Source organism: Pongo pygmaeus, chromosome X (genome assembly GCF_028885625.2).
Source record: "Pongo pygmaeus isolate AG05252 chromosome X, NHGRI_mPonPyg2-v2.0_pri, whole genome shotgun sequence".
Taxonomy (NCBI): domain Eukaryota; kingdom Metazoa; phylum Chordata; class Mammalia; order Primates; family Hominidae; genus Pongo; species Pongo pygmaeus.
Window position 1 is genome coordinate 31,930,676 of NC_072396.2, and position 21,772 is coordinate 31,952,447.

The following is a 21,772-nucleotide window of genomic DNA, read 5'->3' on the forward strand; positions in this document are numbered from 1 at the left end:
CAGATTAAGTAACAGTTTGGTGCAATTATGCTGATCAAGTACAAAGAACTACAAATTAAAGATTTTACTCAAAGAGGACCTCTGACAAGCAACCAAGTTGCTACAAAGTATTTAATAAGCTAGTGCCCATCCAGTTGTTTACAGTGATATATTTTGCAATATTTGTTTTAGATTAAGAGTTCTAGGAAATACAAAAAGATCCAGAGTACAAAATAACAAATGTGTTCCTCCTAATGCTTAGAATTAACATTTTATCTTTGCTCAAAGCTTCTTTTTAAATAAAATACACCATTCAAGATGAAATTCCGATCCTCTTTGATGCCCCCCTCTCCTATACTACAACCAGTATGATAACTTTGGTGTTTATCTTTCCAGGCTTTTCATTTTAATTTAATTTTTTAAAATTAGTCTTTTTTATTTTTAGTATTGCACCTGTACTTCAAAAAGCAAAACACTTTAAAAATTGACCTTCCAAAATTTAGCATCAGAATCTCATTCACACTCATGGTTTCAGTTACTAGCTATATACAAATAATATGTAAATTAGTAACTCCAACCCAGACGTGCCTCCTTCTTTCTTTAGGTGCACACTATCTATTTACAGTGCTTTTTGGATGTCACCAATCATTTGAAATCCAAACATTTACAATCAAATTGCCACCCTAAATCTGATCTTTCTTTAGAGTTCCCTAACTCACTGTAAAGAATTACCAACTGTGCATTGCTCAGAAATCTAGGTGTGATTCCTTGACATGTTTTGCTTTCTCTTTGTGCCCTTCCTCCTATGATATCTATCCTCAAATCTTAAGGATTTTTACCTCCTAAAAACCTCTCAAATCTATGCCTTTCTCACCATATCCAAACTATCATCATCTTGGTCCAAATCCCATCATCTCTCACCTGGCTTTCATCAGTAACCTTCAAACCTTTGTATTCATGGGCTCCCCATTCAATTCATTTGCATCAGCCAGAGGACTTTTTGAGTTTTCTCCTCACCTCCTCCAGCACTAGTCATGCTGTCCTTTTAATCCCTTGTATTGACAAGTTCCCTCCTGCTAAATTGCCTTGACACATGACTCTCTCTCTCTTTTTGTGTTAATATGTATTCATTCTTAGTGTCAATTCCATTATCTATTCCCTGGCTATACTTTGGAGGTATCATGGATGTTGCTCACCAAATGTACCCTTTACATCTAGCAATGTATCTGGTGCACATATTCTGATAAATAAACATCTATTGACAAATGAATCAATGAATGAATCAGTCAAGAGTATATCTTTAGATAAAACTACTTGATGTTTTTCTTAGGTAAGGAGAATCAAACCGTTTAAGTGCATTAGATTTAAAAAGCATTTTAGCATTTGTGAGAAATTCTGAAAGCAGTAACAAATAGCAGTTTCTACTTTTACAAATATAACTGAGGTTAAACAAAATATACCAAGTAAAAAAATAACTTCATACTAACTTGGCTAATTATGAGTGAAATTGGTCATTTATGCTGTGACAATGATCACAGACACCCTTGGAAACTACGCTTGTTTAATGAATAATGATGCCATTTTATAGTTTTATGCTTTCATTTTAGCATTTGAGAACAGTTCACAAACACACTAATTAATCTCTGCAATGATATTGTACTCCTATATTACAGGCCGATTCAAGAAAGTAAATCACACAGATTTCAAAAGCATAGGAAAAATTTTTAGATGCCTAAGAAAATACTCTTTACCTCCTGTACCTTGTTATATATGTTTTTATAGTCTTAGACAGATCTTTAATATAGAATTGAAATAGAAACGGAGATCCTTATTTTAGCTCCTTTATGTAAATCATATGCATATTTATGACTTAGCTCCTTTATTTCATGGGCATTTATATCTATATCTATCTATCTATATATATATATTATAAAACATAAAATTTACAATAGCTGGTACAATAGCCCCCAATAAATATAGTTTGCTTAATTAATGTAATGAATTCATTAATACATTTGCCTTTTGCAAAACAGAAACTAGCTTGATATTGTGAAGTCCCAGGGTTTCCTCCCTCATTCCAATATGATGGCATCCCACCCCGTGACTCTAAGAAGGATGTATATGTTGATGATTACAAAAGTTAAAGCTCTTGTCCTGACGTCTTCCCCCAGCTTCAGATCCAGATTTTGAGCTGCACAGCTAGATACCCAGTAAGTACCTCAAACTTAAACATGTCTAAACCCAAGCAGCTCCAGGGTTTCTACATGGAAGAGTAGCTATCTAGTTGACAAGCAATTTTTTTTGTTTAGATTAAATGTTTTCCTGTTGTTGCTGGAAGTAAAGTATGGCTAATGGGCAGGTATTACTGGAGCGTAGAAGCTCTTCAAGCCACCCTTTGGTGCTGTCCGTGGTGTCTAAGACATCTCTTTAAAAAATTATTTATTTTATTTATTTATTTGTAATTGACAAATAATAGTTTGTATATTTATGGGGTACAATGTGATGTTTTGATCTCGGTATATATTGTAGAAAAAGTTGATCAAGCTAAGTAACATATCCATTACCTCACCAACATATCATTTACTTTTTGTGGTGAGAACATTAAAAATCTATTCTCTTAGCAATTTTGAAATATACAAGACATTATTATTAGCCATGGTTACCATGCACTGCAATGGATCACTAAAACTTGATTTTCCCTACCAAATTCGTTCTTCTTTAAGAACCTGTTCCTGCTGAAGGCCGAGGAGACACCTGGATTGCCCTCTTTCTGTCCCTCCCAACCTCCAATGCATCAGCAAGACCTGTGATTGTTTCTAAACCATATTCCCTGATTCCAACCACCTCTCGTGATCTGCACTGCTGCCATTATCTAGATCTTATCTATCATCAGCGCTTCCCACACCACTATCTGGTCTCCCTGCTTCCACTCTGGCCCCTAACTCACATGTTCCACCAAATGCATTCTCCACACAGCAGCCAGTTACGTCTTGCCAATCTAGTCTAGTTTCAAACTGCATTATAACAAAGCACCAGCAAAAAACCAAACACCTCCAACAAACTTCACCTAGGCTTTGATAAAGGTCAAGGTTTCATTTCAAAAATTTTCCTCTTTGGAGTTGCAGAAAAGAAATATTCAGAGCTGAATTTCAGCAACCTTCTTATTAGTATTGACAAACTAGTTATATTTTGCTAATTTGTAAGACCATTGAAAGTGAGGTTTGGCAATAAGTACCTTACATTGTGAACATTAAAAACAAACAAGACATATTGTCTGGCAAAATACTTTTTGCTGTTGCTGTTGTTGTTGTTTGAAATTGTATATACTTGAACTATCTTCAAAGATAATCAGAGGAAGTCCCAGATAGTTGGACATTTAAAAGTTTGTCTTTTTTCTTTGAAAAGAATACATGAAACCCGGAAATTGGGAAAACATATTTACTATAATATTCAAGTCAAAGAATGGAGAATTGCCCAATTAGGGTTTATATAAAATCAGTTTTCAAATTAAAAAAAAAACCCAGACTAAATTATATCTTTATAATGTATAACCCTTAAGAGTTGTTTATATATCTTCTGATTGGTTTATAAGCAGAAGAGTTGCTGCATTGTTCAGTATCATTTCCCCATATTTCACTGAGAAATGAAGTTCAGAGAGTAATAAAATTATGTAAGGGCATACATATTATTTTATAACATCTATAGAACTTACATCTTTGGACTCTCATGCCTAAATTTAATTTCCTATTGGTTTATTATTTCATCTCCGCCTGACTTCCGTGTTTTATATCCCAAATTAAATTTCCCACAGATTTCCTTAGGTATATTATTACTCTATAAAATGGCAATAATCTGTTCACTGTAGCCAACACTATTGCTTAATCATCTTTGTAATTATTTTATCATTTCTCTATTTTTTGTTTTGAAATACACGTATTTAGGAGAGGACAAGTAAACCAAATTCCTAAATTGACAAAGTACTATGTATAAATTAAATAGAAGTTGGTACAGTCAAGCATGAATCTCTGAATAAAGCCACCAACTTTGAGAAGTGTTTCCAAACTTGGAAAACTTGGTGATAAAGGTGTTCACGATGGAACTAAAAGTTATTTGGATTAAAATATTGCTGGTCTGGGATTCATGCTTCCCCAAGCAATATTGATTTGCTGGGGGATTTTTTTCTGTTCTTATTCAGTCTTTTTAATTTAAAATATTTTATATTTATGTTGCTTTTTTTCTGATGTTTTACTGAATTAATTCTGTAGTTTCCAGGCCACGGCAACTACTGTAAGGGTATGGCCCATACTGTCAGATTATATTATTCAGTGTTCCTCTGCTCATCTCAGATCCTTCAGAGGCTGCTATTTTTACATGTTCTATTAGACATCAGGACTTTTAGGTTTTAATTTTAAAGAAGTGTTCCACATTTGAGCCCTCTGATATACCCTGAGTTATAGTTACAGTTACAGTTACAGTCAGATAACTTCTCAGAAGAAATGACTTTGTAGTTTGAACATGTTTTCTCCATCCCTCCATGTTAATTTTTTCCAGTTCACAAGTGAAAACAAGATTAGTATGCTCTGAATCTACCAGCCAGTATGTTTCATCTTCCACCTCAACATTGAGCTGCTTCCTTTCAGCTTATACATCTTTTTAAGCAATACATTCAAGGACTTGGAATATAATTGGCAATTTTGTTGATGATGAATGAGGCTGAGCAATATACTGATGCCTTTTGCTAGTTTATAGTGCTTTCAGTAAAAAGAAATGGCTTTGAGGACTAAGAGTATATGAAATATGAGTTAGAGAAACAGCTCTAAGGTCCTTGATAATAAAGCACCTGTAAAAAGATACCATGAGATGATATTTCTCCCTACCAAAAAAACCCCAAAAAACTATCTGTGAAAAAAAAATCGGCTCTCTTGTATCAACATCAGGCATTCATGCAATTAAAATCTTTTGTATGTGTCTGGTAATGATATCTAATATTTAACAGAGAAAGGCAAAAACTGGTTGAGTATAACTAAATCCTAAAGTTGAAGTCTTTTCTTCCCTACTGGATACCATTACAGCTCTGCCTCAATGTATGTCTTAGGATTTACCACTTACCTTACTCCAACTTTTTTCAAGATCTATTAAGACAGTGGTCCCCAACCTTTTTGGCACCAGGCATGAGTTTTCTGGAAGACAATTTTTCCACAGACTGGGAGGCAGGGGTGGGGGTATGGTTTCGAGATGAAACCATTCCACCTCAGATCATCAGGCATTAGTTTCTCATAAGGAGGTCACAACCTAGATCCCTCGCATACATACTTCACAATAGGGCTTGTGCACCTACGATAACCTAATGCCATGACTGATCTGACAGGAGGCAGAGCTCAGGCAGTAATGCTCACTTGCTCACCACTCACCTCCTGCTGTTCCAGCCCATGGTCCAGAGGTTGGGGGTCCCTCTATTAGGACACAGGCTTACATGCATTCACTGAACAATGTTGGCTCCTGAAGGCAGCTTGGGAGTTTTGATAGAAGAGGATTTTAAGGTGTTTTCCTGAGATATTCTCACAACAGTTTGGGTAATAGGAGCTACTGAAGGAATATATTCACTTAAAGATGCTTTCTTCAAAACAGTAACTTTCAAAGATTTATAGTTTATAGCATAATCTAGCCAGGCAATCAACCCCATCAAGCATTTTTTCTGCTCTCAACAAACTGAAATACAGAAAATAAATGAACTGCTAAAAAAATTGCTTCCAAATATAATTTAATCAACTGTAATACCAGTGGGGCTATCTAGAATTAAAAAAAAAAAATAACATGGAACTTCTTTATCTGTTATTGTCTATTTTTAAAAAATTATTTACTTATTTATTTCTAGATGGAGTCTTGCTATATTGCTCAGCTTGGTCTCAAACTCCTGGACTCAAGTGATCTTCCTGCTTCGGCTTCCCAAAGTGTTGGAACTGCAGGCGTAAGCTGCTGTGCTGTGCCATCTATTTTTTTGTGTGTGATTTTTTTTTTTTTTTCTTTTGAGACGGAGTCTCAACTCTGTCGCCCTGGCTGAAGTGCAATGGTGTGATCTCGGCTCACTGCAACCTCTGCCTCCAGGGTTCAAGTGATTCTCCTGCCTCAGCCTCCTGAGTAGCTGGGATTACAGGCATCTGCCACCACACCAGACTAATTTTTGTATTTTTAGTAGAGACGGGGTTCACCATCTTGGACAGGCTGGTCTTGAACTCCAGACCTCAGGTGATTTGCCCACCTCAGCCTCCCAAAGTGCTAGGATTACAGGTGTGAGCCACCACACCTGGAATGCCATCTATTTTTTTTAAATAAGCATACCTATTGGGATCACAGCTCAGTTTCCAGTGCTTAATCATCAAAATCAAAACAAATAATCAAGTATTTATTATTATTTTTACATGTGAGATATATAACACATGCTAGGGATGATGCAAAAATGCATAAGGCACAAGCATTGTCAGAGAGTTTACAGCCTAACTGAGGAGACAAGGGATCTGAAAATTAAAAAATATTTCAAGAGTTAAACAAGAAAGAAAACTTGGGGTCTTAGCTGGGACGTTATAGAGGCTCTTGCTATTTCTAGGATCTGCTTAAAATGAGGTTAAAAAATTAATTATTACTTATATAATTTTTAAATGTAGACATGTATAACTGTTACATCACTTCCTAGTCCTGACCCTGGCCTTTTCTTAGACTTGTGATTTCCTAAAACTTGGGACAACATGTTAAGGAAAAATACGTGGGCCCGCTCATCCTCCTTTTTTTCCCTCTGGCTCAAGGCGAAGATAATTTTTAAACTAAAATAAACACAAATTGTGTAAGTATAACATTTGGATCTCACATCAGACTCACACAAATCCCAGATTCTTATCTAGTACCAATCTTTATTAATGACTGAAAGAATTATAGGGAAGTGCTGGGCACAGATAGAACATTATTTCCCTGGGGAACCTGAAATAATCAGACATGTGTTTCCAAAACATCCATGTTATTTCCCATTATGATGTGCTTTGGTTTCATATTAACAGATGTGTTTTTAAAAATTTACACAGAAACATTGAAAGGAAATCATTTCAGTCTCAAAAGTTTTCCATTTTATAATCTGTCAATTACAAAAACAGAAAAACGTTCATGTAGCTATGCCCTATTCTCCAGCCAGCCATGACTCATAAATTCAAACATTCCAGGTTTATTTACAATAAGCTGTCTAGCCAGGCCAGGTATACCCTACTAAAATCATTTTACAGATAGGGACTTGCAGGTATCTTTCCTCTAGTTAACCACTATTAACAAGATTAACAAGAAGGTCCGGGAGGTCATTAACATGTTTATAAAGTGTTCTATTAAGGTCATTCATTCCCTTCACATCCCCCAGGGAATAAGTCACAGACCCGCTTTTAATACCCTTTATTCTCTTTATTTTCCTCTTCTTCGTCCTCTTTCTTTCTCTCTCTCCATATATATAATATATGTGTGTATGTGTATGTATACATATAGATACGTGAGTAAAACGTACGCAAATTATTTTTAATTGGATGCATAAAGATATTTCCACCTTGAACTTTTGCTGTGCCTGCTCAGCCCCTCCTGCTCTACCTAGGGTTCATTCTTCTCTATTACTTGATTTTTTTTTTTTGGCAGAAAAGTTCTTGTAGTATTGATATAAGTAGGAGTGAGAAAAAACAATTAATCTAGCCTTTATTTGATAAAGCACTTGTATTTACATATTAACACAGGGTGCCTACATTTTTCGGATAGAGATTTTTCTTTTCTTTTCTTTTTTTTTTTTTTCCTAGAGACAGAGTCTTGCTGTGTTGCCCAAGCTGGAATGCAGTGGCACAAACACGGTTCACTATAGCCTCAACTTTCGGCCCCCTGGGCTCAAGCAATCCTCCTGCCTCAGCATCCTGTGTGCCTGGGACCACAAGCACACGCCACCATGCCAAGCATTTTTTTTTTTTTTTTTTTTTGTAGAGACAAGGTATCATTTTGTTGCTCAGGCTGGCTTCGAACTCCTGGGCTTAAGTGTTCCTTCTGCTTTGACCCCCCAAAGTGCTGGGATTACACGCTTGAGACACTGTGCCCGGCTATATTCAGACAGAGATTTTTCTTAATCTTCAGAAAACATAAGCCATTATTTATCTTCAAAAACATATTAATTGCCCAGATTGGTTTTGTAATTTTGAGTCATTATAAGAGAAAGTATGAGAAATACTTCTTTTGCATCATGTAGTTATAATGATAAAAAATAAAGAATAAAGAATATCACTCTGCAATAATGAATATCATTCTGCGATAAGAATAAAGTATCATTCTGCAATAAGATGAAAGTGCTCAAGGCTTGGGAAAAATTGTGACTTATAGCCACAGACCATATATATTTGCCTAGTAAAGCTAGAACCATAATAGGCCTCTGGCTTAAGGGAAGGATGAGATTATCTGCTCTGGAATGGGGGGCGGGGGTGGTGTCAAATTCAAGGACACGCACAAATGTTGCAAAGGCTCCTGCAGAGCACTTCTTGTCCATCTAAACTGACCATGCACTACCTTTCAAAAAGACTTACAATTGAGGGTATGAAGAGAAACACATTCTATGACATTTATTAAGTATGGTCTTGGCCATACTCTCTATCTTAGGGAAGCGCTGATGGAGGTGGTGGAATATGACTTAGAAATCCTTTGCTTTTCTGCTCCATTGGTCTACATGTCTGTTTTGGTACCAGTACCATGCTGTTTTGGTTACTGAATTCAGGTGGTGTGATGCCTCTAGCTTTGTTCTTTTGCTTAGAATTGTCTTGGCTCTACGGGGTCTTCTTTGATTCCATATGAAATTTACAATAGTTTCTTTTTTTCTAATTCTGCGAAGAACGTCATGGTAGTTTGATGGGAATAGCATTGAATCTATAAATTACTTTGGGCAGCATAACCATGTTCACGATATTGATTCTTCCTATCCACGAAAGACCTCAGAAATAATACCACACATCTACAAACATCTGATCTTTGATAAACCTGACAAAAACAAGCAATGGGGAAAGGATCTCCTATTCAGTAAACGGTGCTGGGAAAACTGTCTAGCCATATGCAGAAAACAGAAACTGGACCCCTCCCTTACAGCTTATACAAAAATTAACTCAAGATGGATTAAAGACTTAAATGTAAAACCCCAAATCCTAAAAACCCTAGAAGGAAACCTAGGCAATACCATTTAAGACATAGGCATGGGCAAAGACTTCATGACAAAAACGCCAACAGCAACTGCAACAAAAGACAAAATTGAGAAATGGAATCCAATTAAACTAAAGAGCTTCTGCACAGCAAAAGAAACTATCATCAAAGTGAATAGGCAACCTACAGAATGGGAAAACATTTTTTCAATCTACCTATCTGACAAAGGTCTAATATCCAGAATTTACAAGGAACTTAAACATATTCACAAGAAAAAGACAAACAACCCTATCAAAAAGTGGGCAAAGGATATGAACAGACACTTCTCAAAAGAAGACATTTACATGGCCAACAAACATATGAAAAAAAGCTCAACATCACTGATCATCAGAGAAATGCAAATGAAAACCACAATGAGATACCATCTCACACCAGTCAGAATGGCGATTATTAAAAAGTCAGGAAACAACAGATGCTGGCTAGGCCGTGGAGAAATGGGAACGCTTTTGCACTGTTGATGGGAAGGTAAATTAGTTCAACCATTGTGGAAAACGGTATGGCAATTCCTCAAGGATCTAGAACCAGAAATACCATTTGGCCCAGCAATCCCATTACTGGGTATACACCCAAAGGAATATAAATCATTCTACTATAAAGACACATGCATACGTATGTTTATTGCAGCACTATTTACAACAGCAAAGACATGGAACCAACCCAAATGCCCATCAATGATAGACTGGATAAAGAAAATGTGGTACATATAAACCATGGAATACTATGCAGCCATAAAAAGGAATGAGATCATGTCCTTTTCAGGGACATGAAACTGGAAGCCATCATCCTCGGCAAACTAACACAGGAACAGAAAACCAAACACTGCATGTTCTCACTCACAAGTGGGATTTGAACATTAAGAACACATGGACACAGAGAGGGGAACAATGCACACCAGGGCCTGTTGGGGTTTGGGGGTTGAAGGGAGGGAACTTAGAGGATGGGTCATTAGATGCAGCAGACCACCATGGCATACATATACCTATGTAACAAACCTGCACGTTCTGCACACGTATCCCGGTTTTTTGGTGTGTTTTTTTTTAGAAGAAAAACAGAAAAAAGAAGAGGGTAGATCTCATTTTAATTGATTTAGACCAGAATAAAACATTTTAAAAATCTAAAAAAAAGAGAAATACTTTGCTTTCTCAGCCTGCAGGGAGGTAGAAGAGTGCTTACATCAGGGCTGGCCAAGTTTTTGTTTCATGTTGTTTTTTGTTCCCCTTTATTGCCCAAAGCAGCAAAGAGTAACTTAGGTCTCTGCAACTTGATTGGGCAGATACGCCAAGGAAAACCCACCTAACAGTGCAGGGAAGGACTACTAGAGTAGTTTTGGTGATGCCCAAGATGGCAGCCTCACAGTGGTGGATTGGCCACATTTGGTTATACAAATGGCCAGTTTTCAACCAAAAATATTAGAAAGTTCAAACAGCTGGAAGCAGTAGCTGAGATGATGATGATGATTTTATTTGATTTATTTATTTTTATTTGTATAAATTTCTGAGGTACAAGTGCAGTTTTATTACAGGGATGTATTACGTAGTGGTGAACCTGGGCTTTTAGTGTATCCATCACCAAAGTAACGCACCTTGTACCCATTAAGTAATGTCTCATTATCCACCCCTCACCCAGCATACTGCCCTTCTGAATCTCCAATGTCTATCCTTCTTATCATGATGATTTTAAGTATCAATTCTCCCCCCTCCCCTTTATTAGAATGACTTGGATAAGCCTCCAACTTTTTTGAATCTCAGCTGTTTCGTCTTTTTTTTTTTTTAACATTTATTTATTTATTTATTTATTTATTTATTTATTTTGAGACGGGATCTCACTCTATCACCCAGGCTAGAGTGCAGTGGTGTGATCTCGGCTCACTGCAACCTCCATCTCCCTGGTTCAAGGGATTCCCCTGCCCCAGCCTCCTGAGTAGCTGGGACCACAGGTGCAAGCCACTACATTCAGCTACTGTTTTGTATCTTTGGTAGAGATGGGGTTTCGCCACGTTGCCCAGGCTGGTCTTGAACTGCTGAGCTCAAGTGATCCACCCACCCTGGCCTGCCAAAGTGCTGGGATTACAGGCATGAGCCACCACGCCCGGCTGATAGCAGTTTTTTTCTTTATTGGATAATAACTGGAGTGTTATAAGGATTAAGTGGGAAGATACAGATGAAACACTTAGTCTGTCATTTAGCACATAGTAGGCACACATTAAACTTTGCTTTTCTTCCTGTCTAGCAGATTACATGGTCTTAACTATGAGATACACTGTTTACAGAAAACTCACGAACAAGAAATAGTGACCAAAAGGAAAGAAAACAACAAAACGATTCCTTCTAAAGCAACAAAGAAGCAAGTTAAAAATTACACATTGCACTGACCATCTGACATGCAATGGCTTTGGGGACCAAGATGGATGTGGATAAGCTGAGAAAGAAAAACAGAAAAAAGCAGTTGAGAGTTTCAGGAAGAGCAGCGAGGCTTCTCAGTTTCATCCCCCCAGGAGTTAACGGTATCACAGAAAACGTGATCATTTGCCGAATGCCGACAGTGAGCTAAGTCTCATCTAGGACCTGCCCTTAGAAGCTTTCCAGAGTCAATATCCAGAGATACTGTTTTTCTATCTTGTACAACGGTTTAAAAAATTTGCAACGTGACAGCACTGATTTATACAATGCACTCACAGTCTATTTCTTTTAAAAAAGAATACATACACACACAGAGAGAGAGAGAGAGAGAGAGTTACCGTGTTAACATTTTTCCTGAAAAAAGTATTTAATACCCTCTCCCTACCCCCTACTCCCCCACCCTATCCCCTGGAATGAAGGAGGGGAAGACTGAATGGGATTTGGAGTTTTCCCACTGAGAAAGGGGCATTTTCTGCAACCAGGTCAGTGTTCAAAGGACTAATGCTCTAAGGAAATTATTCAAAGAAGAGAGAGGCAGTTCAGGGTTATTAAGTTATTTTAAAACATTGCCTGCGCTGTTGCTGCTGACCTTTGTGAAGGGAACAGGATGCTGCTTCCCAGGGGAACAGAATAAGAAGCAATTAGAGAAGCCTAGGAGAGGCTCGGGAATGTTTGGGAATTCACACATACCCCAAATTACGTGGGAACGCTAAGAATGAAAATAAACTAATTTGATTAGGGACATACTTGGGTTCTAGAAAATATTCTAAAAATGCAGCTCACACTGGGGCTATATCTCTATGAGTGTTTTCCTAAAAACCTGAACACTCGGTATCTAATAGAGGTCAATAAGACTTCAATCCAGTTTCAGAGGAGAGAAGGAAAGCCAATTAACATTTCTTAAGTAATATTCCTTATGTGTCATAAAGTACAATGGGTGTCACGTTAAGCAAATGGTTCAAACGAACAGAGTTGGGATATGATACAGTTGTTTCAAATGCAGATTTATTTGATGAGACTACTGGTTTTTTTCTAACACGTGGTTATGTAAGAAAGTGCATGTTTAAGAAAGTTAGAAAAAGAAAATGGGGAAATAGCTGAAATAATTTCCTCCTCTTCTTTTGGATAAACCAAAAAACTTGAATATGTTCTATGCTCATTCTCACATTTCCAAAAGTGCCACGAGTGAGGCAGGGAATGCTATACCATGTGTATTATAATAGAGGATTATTTTGCCCATATACACATTAAATTTTAGCTGCCACATGTATAGGTGTATGTACATATGTTGTCACCTTTCCACATTACATATGCCATATAGAATGTTACAACATTTTTCTGTAAAATAAAAATGTATCATTGATGACATTCTGTTAAGACTCAGTGGCTACTACATCCTGGCCCAAAAAGTAGGTCCTGTCCACAATGCTCAGTGAAAAACAGTAGTTGATCAATTTAAAGCTCTATTCACCACTAGAAAACCAGAAGAAGCCTCATGAATGATATGTAGGAAAAACAGACTCCAGTTCTACTGAAACAAAGCTAGAGCTGAGAGTGGTCCCAGGCATTATCTAGTTCAACCTTCTCATTGAGGTTGAGCTAAGTTATATACTCCTTATCATATTGTTAGATTAAGATAGAACGGAATCTAGAACTCACGTTTTGGTATGTACCATTCATACATCCATGCTAGGGACTGTCCCTTAAGCACCAAACTGTAGGAGCTATGAGAAACTCTATCAAACACTCGGCATGCTTTCTAACACTAAAGTTCATGTCTAGAGGGCATGAGAGATGGATTTGAGTGGTACATCTAAACTGACACACAAATACTACAAGATGTTTTTGAAGGTGAAATGAGTCAGCAAACTAAAAAGCACATAGAATTACTGACATATGTTCATGAATTCATTCCAATATTTACTGAGTACCTGTTATCTGTGAGGCACTATGCTAGAAAAAGAGATAACAACGGCTATCCTCCTGGAGTCTGTTATTTCAGTCAAGGTGATACAAATCAGCTTATGAAACTACAAAAAAGGATGTGAGGGTTTTTTTCACGAACCTATGAGACACAGATGATATCAACATCTACATCTCCCAACAAGATCTATAAAACCAGAACCAGACTCAGTACTCTGCACAACACTATGGCACCCCTTTCGCTCTCTTTCAGTTACTATCTTAACCTGAATTGTTTTCATGATTATATCATCAATAATGTATTACCAACTATTCCTTCACTGTGGTTCCAGAGCTTACTGAGTCTCAGGTAATGTGACCTTTGAAACCATCAAATGGCAGAGGAGAAAACACAGCAGAGGAGATTGACCTCTGGGTTATCTTTGTGTACTAAAGCCTTTTGAAAAGTCAGAGCATCAGGCTTTTGGCAGTGATTTCAAAAATTTAATTACCCCAAAATATTTACCAGCATCCTCAAAGACTGACAGATCAAATTAGACAGCTGATTCTCTGTTGCATCCACTTCTTATCATCAATAGTGCTAAATAGTTAAGTGAAACATTTAATATTATTTGTCCTTTCTATCCTGATAAGATTGATGGTGCAGTAAGAATCCTCAAGGGCAATATGAAGATTCATTTTCACTTCTCTGGAAAATGATCACAAACAATTTCTATTTCAAAGTCAACATTCACAAAATCAGAAAACATTAGTACTGGAAATGATCTGTGATATCATGTCATTCTGCTTCCTTAAATGGCAGAGGGAGAAACTGAGGCCCACAGAAAATAAGCAATTTCCCATTGGTCAAGTATTAATAGCTAGGTGACAGTAAAGCTGGAACTAGAATTCAAGTCTTGTGATGCCTAGTCTATTTAAAATTTCCCCTATTTAATGTTGTCTTAGCTGCTAAGAGGTATATTTTGAAGAAAAATATACATAAGAAAGATCTTACCAGAAACAGCACAAAATTATATACTACATGATGTGTTCATATTATATGAAAGATTATGACAAAGTTCAACCGATTTTCAAACCCAACATCAGAAGACTTGTATCATTCTTAGAAGAGTGAGGTGTCTGGAATGAGAAATGAGGAAATGTTTTCTATGTTGATATCATACTCCGGTTTCTTTATAATAAGAGCCCATCTCATCGTCAGAAGACGTGTCTACTGCAAACCAGCCAACACAGGGATATTTAACACGTTGATTGCTGTTAAGGCTAAGATGTAGTTAGGCACTGCTCCCTCTGTATATAAATACAGGTACTGAAATAGCAATCAATATTTTGAAGGAACAAATCAACCAACCAAAACTTGAATTGGAGCAATGCCTGGCACCAACAGGGGCTAGAACAAGAATGAGAGCAAGATATGCTTTAAGCATGGGACATATTTGGAATCTGAAAAAATTGCCATGAAAGTAGTAATAGAGGCAATACAGTAGGGGGCAGGGGAAGGTGGTGTCAAGATTCAGATGCTACTGGAGTTAGGGGAACACTGGTACTAAAAACCAGAGCAAGATCCGTGAGTTCAAACCAGAATGTAGACCAACAGGATACAGACAGCCACAAATACCAAAAGGTAAACCTAGACAGATGGCCACAGTTCCATGCAGAGAGTCAAATACTCGTACTAATAGAGCTATAGGAATGGTAGGCCATAAGAAGACAGGTCAGTCAGAACCCAAATCAGCAATTTTGTCAGCACACACAGCAACAGTAATAAGAAATGTTGACTGAAGCAACTGTTAACTTCATCCAGTAAGGTTTTATATCGCATTTTGCTAAGCAGGAAGCAGCAGAAAGTTGTGAGCAACTCAGATGCAATAAATGGTTGTGGAAACATGCCTGAGATTGAGAGTGAGGAGAAGGGTCGATCAAGGTTTTCAGGCAACATATACAGCAATGTATATACAACATTCAAAATTACCAGCAGGAAAAGATAAACACTCCTTTGGACATGAGTTGCTTCTTGAGCACTGCATGTAAAAAAAAAAGCTGAGCAGTTAGCAAGTTCCCAAGAACCCCATCTTTCACTCTTCTGTGAAGGGCTTCAGAGATATTTCGAAAGGGAACCTGATGAAATGCATTACTGCTGATGGAGTCAGCAGGTTTACTCCTGAGTTTTGTTAGTGAATTCTTCCCAATATTTAGCAACCACAGCATCTTTGAAGGAGGAAAGGACCAGCTTGTCTAAAAATCAAATCCTTCCTAAGGGACAGCTGGCAGAAATATAAGGTCAAACACTTCTGCTGGTATTAACAGAAAAGTAGCAGAAAACCAACCTTCGACTAGAACTAATATATGTAGAAGAGGTTATGACCTCAATTGATCTCTCCATTTCTGCACCAATGGGAGACAGCAAATAACATTTACTTTCTTCGTGAGTGAGTGGAAACTAGAGACAATGCTAACAAATTTCATAACCAATATTTGGGCCAGTCTAGTCACGACATTCCCAAAGAAGATATAACAGAGCTGGAAAAGATCCAGGGAAAAACAACTAAGATAATCAAGGGGAAAGCTTATCTTTCAGTCAAGGACAGACTAAAAGACTAAAAAGGATTAGAATTTCTCAGACTGGGAAGATGAAAATGAAAAGCATTAGTAGGGGGATGTGAGGCTAAAGTCGACTCTGGATAAATATAAATGTCTTTACTGAATTTCAAAGAATTTAATTGAGGCCATTCCTTGAGGTTAAAAGATGCAGATTCAAGAGAAATTAAAATGCCTATATTTATATAGAAGTCGGTACATTTATGGAACATATTATTAAGACAAAGCTGAAGTGGGGAATAGGAAAAGTTTGACACCATTGGATAAACTCACTGCCAGTTGATTTACAATGCATTATTAAGAAGTGGTCACGATGTATCCGAATTTTTAAGGTAAAATGTGCTAGGTTACCTGACAAAACAACCATTGGTATCTTCATCTGGGACAGAGTTCTGGGCTAGTTGCCCTGTTGGTCTGACCCAGTGTGATATTTCTTATGCTTTTATTATGACATCTATGCTGGAACATCCTGCATGCATGTTTGGGATTCCTAAATTCTTTTGACAGTCCAGAATACAGAAGAATAATTTTCTAACTCATTAAGAAAGCAAGAGAGTCCCAGCTCTTGGCTCTGTTTGGTTTACCCATATGGGAGCATGCAACATAAAAAGGTGAAAGAAATCCTAACAGAATGCAGCAGCTGGTTAAAGGCTATTATATTGAAATTTTCATGAGTTTGACAGTAGGCCAAAAAACTACAAAATGGCGGAGAGTAGAAAAGGCAGTTGTAACAGGTTGAACATTGTTGGTGATTATTTTTTTCAGTGGCAATGAAAACTGTAATCAAATAACCTGAAAGAGATGCTGGCAGGAATAAGGGAGCCCCAAGGGAGAGGGAATATGTAAACTGTAACAATGATGTATGTTGTGGACAAATAAACTAGACAAACCCATAGTTTGAAGTATCAAAATCAAGGTTCTTAGCATCATATGAAAAGCTGATGTCAGGATGCAGGCATAAACACTGCCTGATTTGCAAACTGGAGCAAAAGATGTTAATGACTTAAAATCTCAAGAATGAGTGCACAATTCAACAACCAACAGGAACTGTGCCATTGGTATAGAAACCTCTTGTTATGTGGGCGATCCCTTTATCCCAGCATTGAAAAGAAAAAGTTATAAAGCATTAAAAACATAGCCAGAGAAGACACCTGGTTTTGCAGCTGGGTATCTGTGGTAAAAACTCTTGACTGGAAGTCAAGACAAACAAGATAAAAAAGAGGAAAAATGAGGACTGGTTGAAGCATTGTCATTGTAAACTTATTTTTGTTCTTTTTAGACCAATACGGCATCTCAGATTACGAACGGCATTAAGCTGTGCATAAAGTCCACCGAACCTTGTACATCAAATTAATTTGGTTTCAATAGAACATTTTAGATAATAGCAATGGCTAATAAGACACAAGTGCCATTAATCATCTGCTTACTGACAATGTTCATTTTATAAACATGTATGTGTTCCCTATATTGCAGTTTAACATTTTACACTTATATTTGAGAAATTATACCATGCCTAATTTCAAAGAGATTATAATTGTAGAGAGAATTGCTCTCCATAAGGTTTCAGAGATATTTTTGAGAAATTATGTAATTCCCTCATTCCAAGGAACTGATTATTTCAGAGGCTTTTAAGGTCTCCATACTCACCTTTCGGCAAATTTGTCCTGCCTATTGTTCTATCTCTCTTATCATGAGCCAGGAAGAATAATAGTCTTAAATTATATACCAAGATTTGAGCTCTTTAAAGAGGTGTGTGGTGAAATTGGAGTGGGTTGATAGGGCATATCTAAAGCTAATTAAACAGTGGAAAAATAAAATTCCTATTTTTTAAAGTAAGAATTTATATTATGTTCATTAAAATAATGAATTTTAAAAATAAAGATATTATCGAACAAAAGCTGAGATCTTCGGTTTTTAAGTTTGGACAGGACAACTGAATGAGTCATGTTCATTAAGTCTTAGAGCTAAAAAGGATCTTAAATATCATCTAGTCCAACTCTTTATTTTATAAATTAGAAACCAAGGTTTGGCTGGGCATGGTGGCTCAAGACTGTAATCCCAGCACTTTGGGAGGCCGAGGCGGGTGGATCACCCGAGGTCAGGAGTTTGAGACCAGCCTGACCAATATGGTGAAACCTTGTCTCTACTAAAAATACAAAAATTAGCCAAGCGTGGTGGCAGGTGCCTGTAGTCTCAGCTACTTGGGAGCTAAGACGGGAGAATTGCTTGATCCCTGGAGGCAGGGGTTGCAGTGAGCCGAGATCGGGCCACTGCACTCCAGCCTGGGCAACAGAGTGAAACTCCATCTCAAAAAAAAAAAAAAAAAAAGAAAAGAAAGAAAGAAACCAAGATTTTTATAGGTTAAGTGACTTGCCTAAAGCCATACAATCGCCTAATGACAGAGCCTCTAAGACTAGACTGGAGGACTAAAATTGAAGTTTTCTTATTCATAGATCTGTGCCCTTATCAATACCATCACCACGGTCTTTAGGTACATGAAGGGGCATTGGACAAATAGGACATGTAGCTGCTCTCTAATTCCACTGAGAAACAGCAAGAGACTAATACACAGAAGGGAATACCGCTTCTCTGGAATTTGTCTCTTTTTTATTTTTTGGACGGAGTTCATCTCCATTCCCTCACAGCAATGTACTGGGATCTCTTGTAGTAGAAGTAACATCAGGGAGAAGAAGATGAATATATAGGGAAAGGACAATGGGACCGGGGAGACACTAGCAATCCATGTGAGACCTCTAGTGAGCCCCAAACAAGTAGTCATTTGGAGAATAATAGCTTAAAGGTGTCTTGAATTCGCCAGTGATCCTAAAACCTCATCTATGAAAGGAGAAAAAGAGCCTTTATTTCAGCTCATAAAGGAATTGGATAAAAGTGAGAGCTTTATGAATTGGTTGAAGAAGTAGCAGGTCTCAAACATCTTAGTCAGAAATAAAAATTTGTGAGGACAAAGACACTGATGTAGGAAATCACTGTCTAGAGTTTGAAGAAAATTGTTCCATAAAATATACAGTGGATGTAAGGTAATATACAGTGCATGTCTACAGCAATATATTATTTAATAAAGCATGTGATTTAAATAGGTATTTAAAATGTACAGTTTTGAGTGACTAAATTAATGAATTAAATATAACAATAATAAAATTAAATTCAGAAAATAAGAAAACTAAAAAGCAGAATCAAAGCATACTAAAAAAGAATTTTCAAGTTAAGAGATACTTCATCTGGAAAAATGTAATGAGACAAATGGTAAACCGTTTCCTAAAATATATATCTCTCCTGAAAGAGTCAAAAGACTACCTTCACTCCCATTTTTCTGAGTTAACAAAACAGAGGCATAAAATCAAATTTCTTGAGGACTGTAGTAATGAAGATCTAGGACTGCTGTTATTGCTTTAGAACTGAATTAAGAAGAATTGATGGGCAGTGAAAGAATAAAAACAGATTCGATAAAAGATGGCAGGCGGAAAAAAATGGGAAAACATATAATATTTTTAGTCAGACTCATGGCAGAAGCAAGTTCAAAGACTTCAGATGGTATCGAGGACTATTTTATGAACCCAGTAAATTGTAATTGTTCTTGAGGTTTCCAATTCAAAGTTAAATTTAAGTTAGACTCTACTGCACAATGGATGAGAGACTGTGAAGGTATTGTAATCACTCAATATCCTCTCTCCTGTCTGTTCCATGTTGACCCAATGTATTGTCATTTATATTTCATGCAAAATACTACAGAAGGTGCTTCCAAGCACTCGTATTCTTTTGACTGGCACAAATGTTTCCAGAAAACAGTATCATTCTGTTGTTGTTAGGTGACAAATACTGAGTGTTATGTATCAAGAATGAACAACTAAGCCCTACGAGTCGAGGACTGCTGCTTTCTGCCTCTTGGAAACATGAAGTATTCATTCACCCAAGACAGTTGTGTACATATACCTGCGGAAATCTTCTATCTCTGACGGAAGAAGAAATGTGAGAAAACCCCTAAATAAAAGAAATTGTTCTTGCAAAGATTGACTCCCACTATCAATAAAATTATCTGGAGCTTTTTGTTCTATTGTGAAAAATCTGCCCCCTCTGTCACAAAACACACCATATATCCTGCATTAAATAAACTTTTCTTAAAAGTGGTTCCCCATTGCATCAGCAAATTTACAATGGTAATTGTAGAATAAGTTTTTTATCCAAGCTTCCTCAGGAAAAAAAAGAAATAGGTATTGTAGGCCAGGCTAATGTCGCATTTTAAAAATAAACTCACTTGTGAATATACAGATTAGTCACAATAAATGCTCTTTTAAAAATGTGATACTTCCAACTTACTTGATATAGTAGGGCACTTTGTTTGGCGAGATGGCTCTCTCCCAGGGACCCTGGACAGACGCTGAAAAGGAGGGAGGAAAAAAAGAAAGGCAAGGAGGTCAAATTCATCGCAAACAGGAAAGACAACATTAATCTCCAGAATTACAACTTTACACTGATACTGGTCTGTTTGCTCAGCTGCCCATGAAGACAGGATGGATTAACCTGCTGTTCTGAAATTTCTGTCCTAATCTAAGTGAAATTGAACTCATTCAGGCACAAAGATAAATGCAAAGGAAAAAAAAACCCACAAACATTTCCACTGCTAAACCTATAGAACAGATAAGAAACTGAATGAGTAGACTGACGGGGTTTCTTGTATTTGTCTCCCTTGAGTGCTTTTTTTTAATAATACTTCCTGTTGCTGGTTCTCAATATTTTTTACTATTTGATTGACTGGATTTTATTATTTCAGTAGCTGAAATATCCCTCTGTGATATATTTACATTCTAAGTTATCGAAGCTGAAGTAACATGCTTATCATTCTGATATGCTTGTTTTTATCTTTATTGGTTTAAAGAGAATCCAAATTCACTTACCAAATGGATGCTTAATTTGGTGCCTCAAAATGTCAGCTGACCAGTGTGATCTTATTAGAAAAGGTGACCAAAAGTGAGGGAATGTCTACTGATATCAGAGCGTAATAAGACTTTTGTTATGAGTGATGAATCCTATACGTGAAATTTCATTTCACGTACTAGGAATTTGTTTTATTATGACTTCACTGTGTATTGGTCAAATGAATGATCTTTGCATTGTTTTTTTTTTTTTTTCAGGCTTAAGTTGTAGGATTTCTTCCCTAAAGCTGAACCTCTACAAATATATTTTATACACTGTTTGATCTGATGGTTTTTTTCTTTCTTTAAGACAACATAATCTTGTTGAGGAGGCACTATAATGTTTCCTCAACAATATAATCTTCCTCCTGAATATAGTTTTAAGACACTGGAGCTTTAAGAAACACAGAATATTATCAGAAACAGAAATAAAAGAAGCATTCTTATTAATATCTAGCAATTTTATGTGTCTATACTTTTTCCCTGAATTTTCATTCTGCTAATAATTTGAAGCACAGCTGATGCTGACCATTATTTCCTCCTATGAAAAACTCCCTTTTAAATTAGTGTCACAGTAAATTCACTCCGCAGTGTATTGAGATGTAAGAAAACGTCAAAGCTAATATATTCTTGACTACATTGTATAATATGAAAGAACAGCTTCTAATAAAAGTTAACTTCACCCACTGCCAG

At 36.8% G+C, this 21,772-nt stretch overlaps 1 protein-coding gene across 5 annotated transcripts in view; it reads right to left on the reverse strand.

Moving 5' to 3' along the window:
- Window positions 1-21,772, reverse strand: part of DMD (dystrophin) — a 2,105,574-nt gene that overhangs the window by 183,280 nt on the left and 1,900,522 nt on the right. For all 5 annotated transcript variants that reach the window (XM_054470954.2, XM_063660502.1, XM_054470953.2 and 2 more), the window contains one exon: window positions 20,484-20,544. In XM_054470954.2, coding sequence (XP_054326929.1) covers window positions 20,484-20,544 — 61 coding nt within the window. The remainder of the gene's footprint in view (window positions 1-20,483; window positions 20,545-21,772) is intronic.